Source organism: Muntiacus reevesi, chromosome 18 (assembly GCF_963930625.1).
Source record: "Muntiacus reevesi chromosome 18, mMunRee1.1, whole genome shotgun sequence".
Lineage (NCBI taxonomy): Eukaryota > Metazoa > Chordata > Mammalia > Artiodactyla > Cervidae > Muntiacus > Muntiacus reevesi.
The window spans coordinates 12259783-12271784 of record NC_089266.1 but is presented as its reverse complement, the minus strand read 5'-3'; the positions used below and the strand labels follow the sequence as shown (position 1 = coordinate 12271784).

The 12002-nt window shown below is 47.8% G+C and overlaps 1 protein-coding gene across 2 annotated transcripts in view; it reads left to right on the top strand.

Moving 5' to 3' along the window:
* The window catches only part of CCDC57 (coiled-coil domain containing 57), a 116480-nt gene that overhangs the window by 47987 nt on the left and 56491 nt on the right, over window positions 1–12002 (top strand). For both annotated transcript variants that reach the window (XM_065910076.1, XM_065910074.1), the window contains 2 exons: window positions 5151–5254; window positions 8307–8507. In XM_065910076.1, the coding sequence (XP_065766148.1) occupies window positions 5151–5254; window positions 8307–8507 (305 nt within the window). The remainder of the gene's footprint in view (window positions 1–5150; window positions 5255–8306; window positions 8508–12002) is intronic.

Genomic DNA, 12002 nt, shown 5'->3' with positions numbered 1-12002 from the left:
AAGGGGCTAGATCTGATAGACAGAGTGCCTGATGAGCTATGGACGGAGGTTCATGACGTTGTATAAGAGACAGGATCAAGACCATCCCCAAGAAAAAGAAATGCAAAAAAGCAAAATGGCTGTCTGAGGAGGCCTTACAAATAGCTGTGAAAAGAAGAGAAGTGAAAAGCAAAGGAGAAAAGGAAAGATATTCCCATTTGAATGCAGAGTTTCAAAGAATACCCAGGAGAGATAAGAAAGCCTTCCTCAGCGATCAGTGCAAAGAAATAGAGGTAAACAACAGAATGGGAAAGACTAGAGGTCTCTTCAAGAAAATTAGAGATACCAAGGGAACATTTCATGCAAAGATGGGTTCGATAAAGGACAGAAATGGTATGGACCTAACAGAAGCAGAAGATACTAAGAAGAGGTGGCAAGAATACACAGAAGAACTGTACAAAAAAGATCTTCATGACCCACATAATCACAATGGTGTGATCACTCACCTAGAGCCAGACATCCTGGAATGTGAAGTCAAGTGGGCCTTAGAAAGCATCACTATGAACAAAGCTAGTGGAGGTGATGGAATTCCAGTTGAGCTATTTCGAATCCTGAAAGATGATGCTGTGAAAGTGCTGCACTCAATATGCCAGCAAATTTGGAAAACTCAGCAGTAGTCACAGGACTGGAAAAGGTCCGTTTTCATTCCAATCCCAAAGAAAGGCAATGCCAAAGAATGCTCAAACTACCACACAATTGCACTCATCTCACACGCTAGTAAAGTAATGCTCAAAATTCTCCAAGCCAGGCATCAACAATACATGAACCATGAACTTCCAGGTGTTCAAGCTGGTTTTAGAAAAGGCAGAGGAACCAGAGATCAAATTGCCAACATCTGCTGGATCATTGAAAAAGCAAAAGAGTTCCATAAAAACATCTATTTCTGTTGACTATGCCAAAGCCTTTGTGTGGATCACCAGAAACTGTGGCAAATTCTTCAAGAGATGGGAATACCAGACCACCTGACCTGCCTCTTGAGAAACCTGTATGCAGGACAGGAAATAACAGTTAGAACTGGACATGGAACAACAAACTGGTTCCAAATAGGAAAAGGAGTATGTCAAGGCTGTATATTGTCACCCTGCTTATTTAACTTATATGCAGAGTACATCGTGAGAAATGCTGGGCTGGAAGAAGCACAAGCTGGAATCAAGATTGCCGGGAGAAATATCAATAACATCAGATATGCAGATGACATCACCCTTATGGCAGAAAGTGAAGAGGAACTAAAACGCCTCTTGATGAAAGTGAAAGAGGAGAGTGAAAAAGTTGGCTTGAAGCTCAACATTCAGAAAACTAAGATCATGGCATCTGGTCCCATCACTTCATGGGGAAATAGATGGGGAGACAGTGGAAACAGTGTCAGACTTTATTTTTGGGGGGCTCCAAAATCACTGCAGATGGTGATTGCAGCCATGAAATTAAAAGACGCTTACTCTTTGGAAGGAAAGTTATGACCAACCTAGACAGCATATTAAAAAGCAGAGACATTACTTTGTCAACAAAGGTTCATCTGGTCAAGGCTATGGTTTTTCCAGTGGTCATATATGGATGTGAGAGTTGGACTGTGAAGAAAGCTGAGTGCCAAAGAATTGATGCTTTTGAACTGTGGTGTTGGAGAAGACTCTTGAGAGTCCCTTGGACTGAAAGGAGATCCAACCAGTCCATCCTAAAGAAGATCAGTCCTGGGTGTTCATTGGAAGGACTGATGCTGAAGCTGAAACTCCAATACTTTGGCCACCTCATGCGAAGAGTTGACTCATTGGAAAAGACCCTGATGCTGGGAGGGATTGGGGGCAGGAAGAGAAGGGGACGACAGAGGATGAGATGGCTGGATGGCATCACCGACTTGATGGGCGTGAGTTTGAGTAAACTCCTGGAGTTGGTGATGGACAGGGAGGCCTGGCGTGCTGCGATTCATGGGGTCTCAAAGAGTCGGACACGACTGAGTGACTGAACTGAACTGAACTGATTCTCGTCTGACTTCTTTTGAGCAGCAGTATGTTTTGGTTGATGGTCAGGCCAAAGTTTTCACATCATTTCCTCCCCGATTAGCAGCTGAGAAAGCCATTGCTCTGGCTCCTGCCAACACAGGACAGTGAGCCGTCTCATGTGCAGTATGTCCTTGTATCTTACTTATTTTATACATAATGGTTTTACTTCTCAATCCTCTACCATTATCTCACCCCTCCCTGTTTCCCTTTCCCCACTAGTTGCATTAGTTTGTTCTCTATGTCTGTGAGTCTGTTTCTTTTTTGTTATATTCACTAGTTATATTTTTTAGATTCCACACATAGACATTATACTGTGTCTGTCTTTCTCTGACTTATTTTACTGAGCATAATGCCCTTCTGGTCCATCCATGTTGTTGCAAATGGCCAAATTTCATTCTGTGATGGAGGAGTCAAGCATATGCAATGGGGAAAAGAAAGTCTCTTCAATAAGTGGTCCTGGGAAGACTGGACAGCTAGCTACATGTAAAATAGCAAAATTAGAACATTCTCTAACACCACATATAAAAATAAGCTCAAAATGCATTAAAGACCTAAATGTCAGACCAGAAATCATAAAACTCCTAGAAGAAAACTTATAGGCAGAACCCTCTACATAAACCTTAGCAGTATTTTTTTGGATCCATCTCCTAAGGCAACAGAAATTCATAGTATAAGACAAATTTATTCATCAGTCTGTTCCTCTATGGTTGGTCCAGTCTTAGAGGCTTGTTCTGGTCTCCACTTCCATTTCTCTTAACTTCCTTTTCCAACGAGAAGCCTGACTCCTTGTCCTTGTACGTTACTTCTTCCATCCAGTTCTTGGGTGTGAGTACCCTCCCTTGCACAGATGGAGGCTTTTTCCCACATTAGAGGCCTCACCCTTTGACCCAGGCCCACCCTGGCTCTGACAGCCGAGCCAGGCTGCCCTTCATCCTGACTCCCTCGCCAGCTGGGTTGCAGCTCTCAGGGGGGTTAGCCCCAGAGGGTAACTTCTAGCCGCCGATCTGATGATTTATGGGCTTGATTGCTGAGGGAGGAAAGGAAAAGGCAGGCAGGACACTGCCTACATAGTCATCTTGTCGCAGGTAATGGAAGTCTTACTTTTGGCTTTTCCAATGCTGATATCTTTTACTTTTTTTTTTCTTATGTTGTTTCCCCCTGACTGAACTCTTTAGTATGATGTTGATCTTAGCTGACTTTCTTCCTGATCCCAAAGCAGAATTTTCAATACTGTAAAGTTTAATCATTACTTTTTCGTGTCAGGTTAAGGAAATTTCTTCCTATTCCTATTGTAATACAAATCTGTGTTTTTTGTCATGATTCTGCCTCCACTGGGTTACTTGAACATTTTTTAGTGTTCTATTTAAATCTGGTTTTTCAGTCTCTTAGGTACTTTTTCTAGTGTTTTCCCCAGGAATTACAGTATACTTACTTATCATGGTCAACTAGTGTCAGCACTTTGCAATTTCAAGTGGAATATGGGGATCTTACAACCTGTCAGGTCTCATCGCCCCATTTCTTGTTGCAAATAACACCCTCTGTACATCGAGAAACACATCAGACAGGATTCTCATTTTTGCTTTCAACTGTCAAACATAATTTTAAAAACTCAGGAGGAGAGGCATGGTCCATTCTTTCCTTGAATCCTTATCCTTTCTGTGACTCTTTCTTGGTTCTAGGTTCCTTCTGTCTGAAGCACTTGTTTCAGCAGGTTGTTTTCAGCAAGGCTGCTGGTGACAAACTCACAAGGTTTTCCTACCTCCGAGATGTCTTTGTTTCACCTTCATCCCTGAAGAGTATACTCACTGGTATAAAATTATGAGTTTACGGTTCTTTGCTTTCGGCACTTAAGCCATTTGCTTCTGGGGAGAAATCAGATGATTGTTTCTGATGAGAAGTCTATTGCCTTTGAATCATTTCTCTCTGCATGCTTTCAAAGAAATCTGATTATGATGATCTGGGCATAGATTTCCTTGGCTTATCCTTTTGGCATTGAAACTGAACCAAATTTGAGGAGTTTTCAACCATTATTTCTTCAAGTATTTTTTTTAGCTCCACGCTGTCCTTCCTTTTTGGACTGCAATGACAAGAGTATTAGAACTTTTGTTTTTCTCCCCCGGGTCACTGAGGCTCTGTCTGTTTCCAATCTGTTTTCTGTATTATTCAGACTGGAAAATTTCTGTTTTTTCTTCAAGTTCACCAATTTTTTCTTCTGTTGAGCCCATCTAGTGAGATTCTTATTATGGTTTCGGTTCTAAAATTTCCATTTTTAAAAAAAATTTTTTTCATACCTTGGCTGAAACTTCCAATATTCCATTTGTTTTGAGAGTGTATCATATTGCTTGTTGGAATTGCTTTAATCTGTCATCTTGATATGGTCTTTTATCATTCAAGGTACAATTTTCCTTGTTGTTGGTATAACGAGTGATTTTGGATTCTGTCATGGATGTTTTGAGTGTTGTGTCATCCTCTATTACACATTGTTTTGTGTTTCCTCAGCATCTATTACTGGCTTATTCTGACCTTTCTTCTACCTTATTTGCTTTTTTCCTCACTTTTGAAATGGGCATTCAGCTCATTTATCTTTCATCTTTTCTAAAAAAAATCTTCTATGGCTATAAATACTTTTGAAAGGACAGCTTTAGATGCATTCCTTAAGTTTTGATACGCTGTGCTTTGATGGTAATTCGGTTCAAAGTAATTTCTAATATCCATTGTGATTTCTTCTTTGACCTGTGGATTGTATGGACATTTTCGTTATTCCTAGCCAAATGACTAGGAGTCAACACAGGTCGGCCTCTAACAGACACTAGCTGGTAAAGTTGTATTTTTCTTCTGCAAAGACTCCTACTTTCTTGGCATAAAGGTTGTTCTTCATGTGCATCTCATCTCAGTCCTTGTGGGCACCCAGCTGCATCCACTTAGCTTTAAAAAGTCTTCAGCGTCCCAGTGGACCAGCAGTGACAAGTGGCCATCCTTGGAGGAGGGCAGAGAACATACCTACGCACCTCTGCCCTGGATGCCACAGATGTCCTTCTCCCCAGGGCAACAGCAGGCAGTTGGAAGCTCCCCCAGGACTGTAGGAATGTGAGTCTGACAAAATCACTTTTTCTGCAGGAGGAGCTGTGCCAGTTGATAGAGCGTCCATGGGACTGGCACTCAGGAGGCTTGGAGACAGATCACATCTCCTGAGCTCCCTGGTGGTACGACTGAGACAGAAGGTATGGCCACCCTCTGACGCTCAACTGTGTAGGTCTTCCAACTGAGGGCCCTGCTGGGGTGGCAGTGAACCCCAGGAATCTGCTGTGGCCTCTCTGTGCCTCCTGTTCACTGTGAGGACAGGGTTATTGTTGGGAATAGCTGGTTCACCTCTCATATGTCCCTGGAGGGCACACGGTGAGGATCTGGTAGACGATAGAGGGGAGTCCAGGGCAGGAGGGACAGTGCTGGCTGTTGACACGCAGGGCCTTGTCTCTGCCCACCCAGGCTGTGCTGAGCAAGTCCAAGGACCCACATTAAACCCAGGCACCCAGCTGTGGCAAGGGCTTGCGTTCGTCACCATCTGTGACTCTAGATGCTTTACCCAGTGCCGGCCCTTTCAGTTCCCTCGGCCCTGCCTTCTGGGGGACAGGTTGTAACCAGGCACTGGGCTGACCTACTCCTTCCTGTGGAAGTGGGACAACTGGACAAACTCCAGTGCAGCTCCACCCTGGCACCTGGGGTTGGTGACCCAGCCTGTGCTTCATTGCTGTTATCTCGTGATACCTCTTTTGTTTAGTGTTTTTTTTAAATTCTGGTAAAATATACATAACAAAATTTGGCATTTTTGTGTGTACAATTCAGTAACGTTAAGTATATTCACAGTATTGTGTAACCATCACCAGGGTCCATTCCCAATAGGACGTTTTTATCATTTGAACAGAAACTCTGTCCCCACTGAACACTTAACTTCCTGTCTCCTGCCCCCAGCCTCTGGTAAACTCTACTCTTTCATCTTTGTGAAGCCATCTCCTCTGGGAGCCTCCTATGAGTGAAATCACTCAGTATTTGTTCTTCTGTGACTGGCTGCTTTCACTCAGCATGATGTCCTCAGGGTTCATCCATGTTGTAGCAGGGGTCGAAACTTCCTCTTAAGAACCCCACATTCAGTGTACCCACTCATCTGCTGGACACTTGGGTTGCTTCCTCCGTTTGGCTGCTGTCAATGTGGTGGACTCCTATCTGTCCAAGTGCCTGTTTCAGTTCTTCCAGGTAGACATAAAGGAGTGGAATCCCTGGTCACAGGGTAATTCTACATTCAACTTTCTGGAGAACCACTAAACATTTCCACAGTGGCTGCACACTTTCCACTCCCGGAAGGTGCACAAGGGCCCCCATGTCTCATGTCCTCACCTGTAGCAGCTGCTTTCTGTCTTTTTGACTCTAGCCATCCTAGCATGTTTGAGGTGGACCTCACTGTGGCCCATTTGCATTTTCTTGATAAAAAATATGGGGTGGCAAAGAGTTGGACATGACCGAACAACTGAACTGAACTGATAAAAACATGACGTTGAGCATGTGTTCGTGTGCTTATCAGCCATTTGTATGTCTTTTTTGAAGAAATGTCCATGAGTATCCTCTGCCCATTTTTAATTGGGCTGTTTGTCGTCTCATTGTTGAATTGTCAGAGTTCTTTGTATTTTCTGGGTTCAAGTCTCTGGTCAGATACGTGATTTGCAGACTTCGCCTCCCATTCCCTGACTTACCTTTTCATGGTCTCGATGATGTCCCTGGGAGCACAGCTCTTACTGCTGGTGTTGGTGGTGTCACGCGTCCTTGTTGCCTTGTGATGTTTCTTTCCCCTGGGGCCATCTTCCCATGTCCTTTCAAGTCTGTAAGTGTGTGGGTTACACCATCCTGCATACTGCATCTTCTGTGGAACAGAACTCCTGACTAGTGACAGACGTTGCTCGGAGCTTTCTGTCTCCTGTGGGGAGCAGGCAGTGCCTGGAAATCAGATGCCTTATCTTGACTGAAGAGCAGTTGTGCTGTTGCAGTGGAGATGAACTTGACCGCTTTTCTCTTTCTGGGATTGCAGACTTATGTCACATACAAGGGGAGGGGGCCTTCAGATCTGTGCCCTTTCCCAGTTCTGCCCCACCATGAGAATTTCACACGCCCCACAAGCTACAGACAGGATATAAATATATAAATAAGAACTTTTAATTTTGTTTTGGTAATCACAGACTATTTGATTATCCTGAGGGTAAAAGTCTACCATAAAGTGTTTTCTATTTGTTTTTTTACTTAACAGTATTTGTTTATCAGATGATCACCTTTTTTTATGGTATGTGATAAAGAATAAAATATTCATTACAAACTCATTATAGAAGTCCCTGGAACAGGAAAGTGTTAGTCACTCAGTCATGTCCGACTCTTTGCAATCCCATGAACTGTGACCTGCCAGGCTCCTCTTTCCATGGAAATCTCCAGACAAGAATACTGGAGTGGGTTACTGTTCCCTTTTCCAGGGAGATCTTCCTGACTCAGGGATTAAACCCAGGTCTCCTGCATTAAGGCAGACTCTTTACCACCTGAGCCACCAGGTAGAAGCCTGGTGGAAGCCTCCAGAATAGGAAGATGGTATCTTATCTTCCTGAGAATAAAATGGGAAAGTTGAGGGTGTAGAAAAGTGTGTCTTTCTTTTTGCCTGTCTTTCTCTCTTTATGCCGGGAGAGTAGACGTCCAGAGAGGCAGCTGAAAGATAGGGTGGCCCCAGAGCTCTGGTCTGGACTCTGCTCCCATACCTCCCGGCCACCCCGCAGCTGACCCAGGCTTCCTCCACTTCTGTCATTTGATATGCTTGGGCCTTCCCATCCCTCCCCATGATTACTTGCCCTTTGTCTCCACCTGGGACTCAGGCCCAGGGAGAGGGTTTTAAGACCTGTTGTCCAGACACTTCCATGCACAGACTATCCCCAACCACCTTTGGGTCCAGTGTAGGCTCTGCTGCAGGCGCCCACATCTTCACTCTGGGGGTGACGAGTGAAGCCATTGGGGAGCCTGATTAGGTGGGACCAGAAGTGCAGTGGCTTGGTTGCAGGGGTGCAGTCTTATGGAGGTTGGAATTAAGCCAGAGAGGGGAGGCTAACCGGCATGTGTCCTTCTGATCTTTCTGGACTTTCTGCCACCTAGTGCTGCCCTTCTGCTTCCCTGTCCTCCCTGCTGATCTGTTCCAGACACCCTCCCAGAGTCTGCCTCCTTCCTAATATTGCCTCTAAAATGGCCTCTTAGGTGCTGCAGGAACCCCTGGACGTGGACACCATCCAGCGAGAGCTTCCCCACGAGCTGGACCAGGTGCACCTGGAGGCTCTGCAGCTGCAGAAGCAGGTGGCCGAACTGGAGAAGCATCTCGGGTCAGCTCGGAAGGAAAGTGGGGGTGCTGCCGGCATGCAGCAGCCAAAGGCCTCAGATACTGCAGCTGTTGGAGGAGAGGTGGGTGCCCCGTGGTGCTTGGCATCTTGTGCGGGACTGGTCTGGGGTGTGGTCTTGGCCAGTGGGGAGCCCGCCCCACCCTCCCTCTTCTTCCCTGGCTGGGCTGGCCTTGTCTGGGCTGTTCCCTGCAGATGCCGTAAAGGGCTGCCACCCCGCCCTTGTCCTGCAGGTCGCTGAGATCCCTCATGTAAAACTATGTAGGGAGCCTACACACGTGAAGGGGGCCATTCCATGTCCTCTAGAGCAGGAGGCCTTGACCATGTGCTTCAAGGGCCTGGGAAGCCCTGAAATGGATATAACAAGGTGACTTTTCCTTCCAGAGGACCCCCAGGGGTGGACCCTGTGGATCTCATAAGCTTCTCAGAGTGTTTGAGATACTGCCTGGAGCATTGGCCACCAGGCCACCTAGTGTCCTGGTTCTGGTCAGGCCCTTGGCACCCAGTCCCCCTCCAGTTCCATGGTTGGGTTTAGACCAAGGTCCCAAGCCAGGGCATGAGTTCTACCACAGCATGTTTTCCCTACATGTCTACCAGACAGGCTACTTTCCCGCTTCCTGAATGCCATTACAGAATGCTGCAAACAATGGCTTTTGTCACAGGGCATCGTGTGACACACCTCCTGAGAGCTGTCAGTTACCTGCAATCCCAGATGGTGACCTGCAGTTACCTGTGATTGTCTGCGATTGCTGCAGTGACCTGCAGTCACCTGTTTCCTGCAGTGACCTGCAGTTACCTGTGTTACCTATGTCTGCAGATGGGATAGTCATAAGCAGAAGGTTTTAGGGACAATAAAATGATGTCTGGAAGGTGCTGAGAGTCCCGGGGCAGAAACAGCATTGACTGTATTCCCCACCCACCCCACCCCCTGCTGAGTGGCTCTTATCCCACCGACCAAGCTATGAGAGTGACTTAGGGACACAGGAGGGACCCACCTCCAGGACCTACTATCAGGGGCTGTGAAGGGCCTCGAAAGGAGAATATGCAGCCCAGGACGCTGTCTGACCCAGTGAACACAAGGGAGGCCACTGTGCCTTGGCAGGGGTAGACATGTGAGGAGTGTCTTTAGGGGCTGGTGAAGGGAGGCTGAGGGAGTCTGAGCGGTGGGGCACAGGAAGTGAAAAGTGAACCCACTGTGCCATCGGTAGTGGGTGCCGTCCCCAGGAGCCTCAGACATCTCCACAGTCCTGTATCTCAGGAGTCAAGTCCAGAGGCTCTGGACCCAGCCGGGCAGCAGTTGCCAGCTATGTGTCTGCTCTCCTGCCATGGCCACAGCTGTTCCAGGTGTTGCCAGGGGCTTGCTGCAGCCCCAGTGGCCCTCATAGCTCCCTTGTTAGCAGCCCTCATATAACTCACTGACCCCACCTGTTTTGAGCGAGAGAGGAAGAAACCCTGCAAATGAGTGGAAATTAAAGTTGAAGTACTTATCCCTCGGCAGACAACCTGGGATCTGAAGCAACTTGAGGCCCACGGCTGTTCTCCCAGGGTGGATGTTGAGTGAGCTCTCTGGGTCTTGTAGTTTCTGCACAGCTGTCAGGGTCCCACCTCCTTCCAGGTCTAGGTGTCCCTTGACCTTGGTGAGGTCACTCCTAGGGTGAGAAATTGGAGGCACAGGAAACCCTTGGCCCAGACCAGGCCCACCCAATCCAGGCTCCACTCATAATTGCCCAGCTGTGTGTTGGGTGCCCAGAGAAGAGGTTGTGGGCACCAGGCTTCCGAGACTGGGGGAAACGGTGGTGAGGAGAGCTGAGATACCTCTGGGGCACAGATTGGGCTTGAAGTCACCAGGTTAAACTCGTGGGTTACTTTGAAGAGAGGGGTGTTCACACATCCTGGCTCCATCCACTGGGAGCCAAGGAACAGTGAATCCCCAGGGTGGGTGAGCACACAGCCAGTGCCTAGATCGCATTCCTGAACTACCTGCTCTATAGAGAAGAACCAGGGTAAGAGGCCGATTCCACCACTGCAGAGACATGACAAGGGGGTAGGAGCCAGCAAAAAGGGCTCCCACTGACCAGATCCAGACTAGTCAATCATTAAGTCACAGTTATAATTTGCCTACTAAAACAGGGAGTTGTCTTCATGCTGATGCAAATAAGCTGACAAGGAAAGGAAGGAGAGAGGGAAACTCTTACTTAGAACATCAGCCTGCAGTGACCTGCAGTAGGATGTTAAGGGAATGACACCATGGGAAGGTCATCAGTGGACGCTGAAATTCTGGACAAGCTGTTTATGAGAAATCTCCCCACAAGTTCTTGTTGTGAAGGGAAGACAGTAACTTTCCAGTGCAGCAGCCCATGGACACCACTTCCGAGGGATCAGCTTCCGTTCCCGACACTGGGACAGACGGACATCATGGGCCAATGGACGGGAGAGGGACAGCCTCACTCCTGACTCCAAGTATGAGATCTTGGACAGATCCTGACTGAGGGACACTAAACATACAGCCTGTCCTGTTGAGAGCATTCTGCTGAGGACTGAGGAGACCCGGGACATGTAAGACGTGTGGGATCATGGACCCAAGGCAGGAGAAACAGGCCATAAAGGATGTCTGGAGAGCTGATGGAGGTGCCTGTGGACTGTGTGTTAGGTCATAATGCCATGGCCCTGTGAAACTTCTGCCATGTTCCTGTAGAGGAGGACCAAGCCTAGAGAAAGGATGGCCTAGCCAGTCCCGCACCCCCTCAACCTTTGCACCCCTAGAGGCTGTGCAGCTTTCGAGATGGGTTGAGTCAGCCATCTGGGCAGGTTTCTTAACTGATTACTAAGAGAATGCCCCTACTTTTAGCAAGTACAAAATGAAGTATCAGGGCATTAAAGGGGTGCAACGTCTCCAACTCACCCTCAGATGGTTCAGAGAGAGATGTATGTGGAGAGGAGAGGAAGCACCAGCAGTGAGACTGGGGCATGAGGCCTCAGGCCACCCCTGCAGCTTCTCCCTGGGGATGAGATTCTGCCCCATCAAGACCAGACCCCCAACCCAGAAGGGACCTGCAGACCACGGAACTCCCCTCAGGCTACATGGTCACACTTCCCTGTTTCTCTTGCTCACCCAGGCCCCTCCCTCCCGTAGGCCCCTCTGCCCAGACCCCAGACAAGACGCCTACTGGACGTCTCCCAGCTTCGACCACTATGGGGCAGTGCTGGCTGCTGGCGTCGCTCTGCCTCCCACTGGTTCTGACTGGAAGTTTGGGAGCCTGCCCCCAGGGAGCCCACACTGCTTCTCCCTGGTCCTCAGCCTCCCCACAGGGCTTCTGGGGGGAGCCCAGACACTCTCTTCCTGGGGAACAGTCATTAGAATGCCTCAAGCTTCCCCTCTGCTGTGTGGATTCTGGCCAAGATGCTGGGACTGGCACCCGAGCAAGGTGGAGGCAGGTGGACGTGGCCGTCACAGGGTGGGACCTTGGACCCTGAATGTAGCAGTGCAGAAGCTCTTAGGTGTTTCAGGTCATTATTAGCACTGTGTCACTGTGGGGTGAGGCTGTAAAGTCATCAAAAT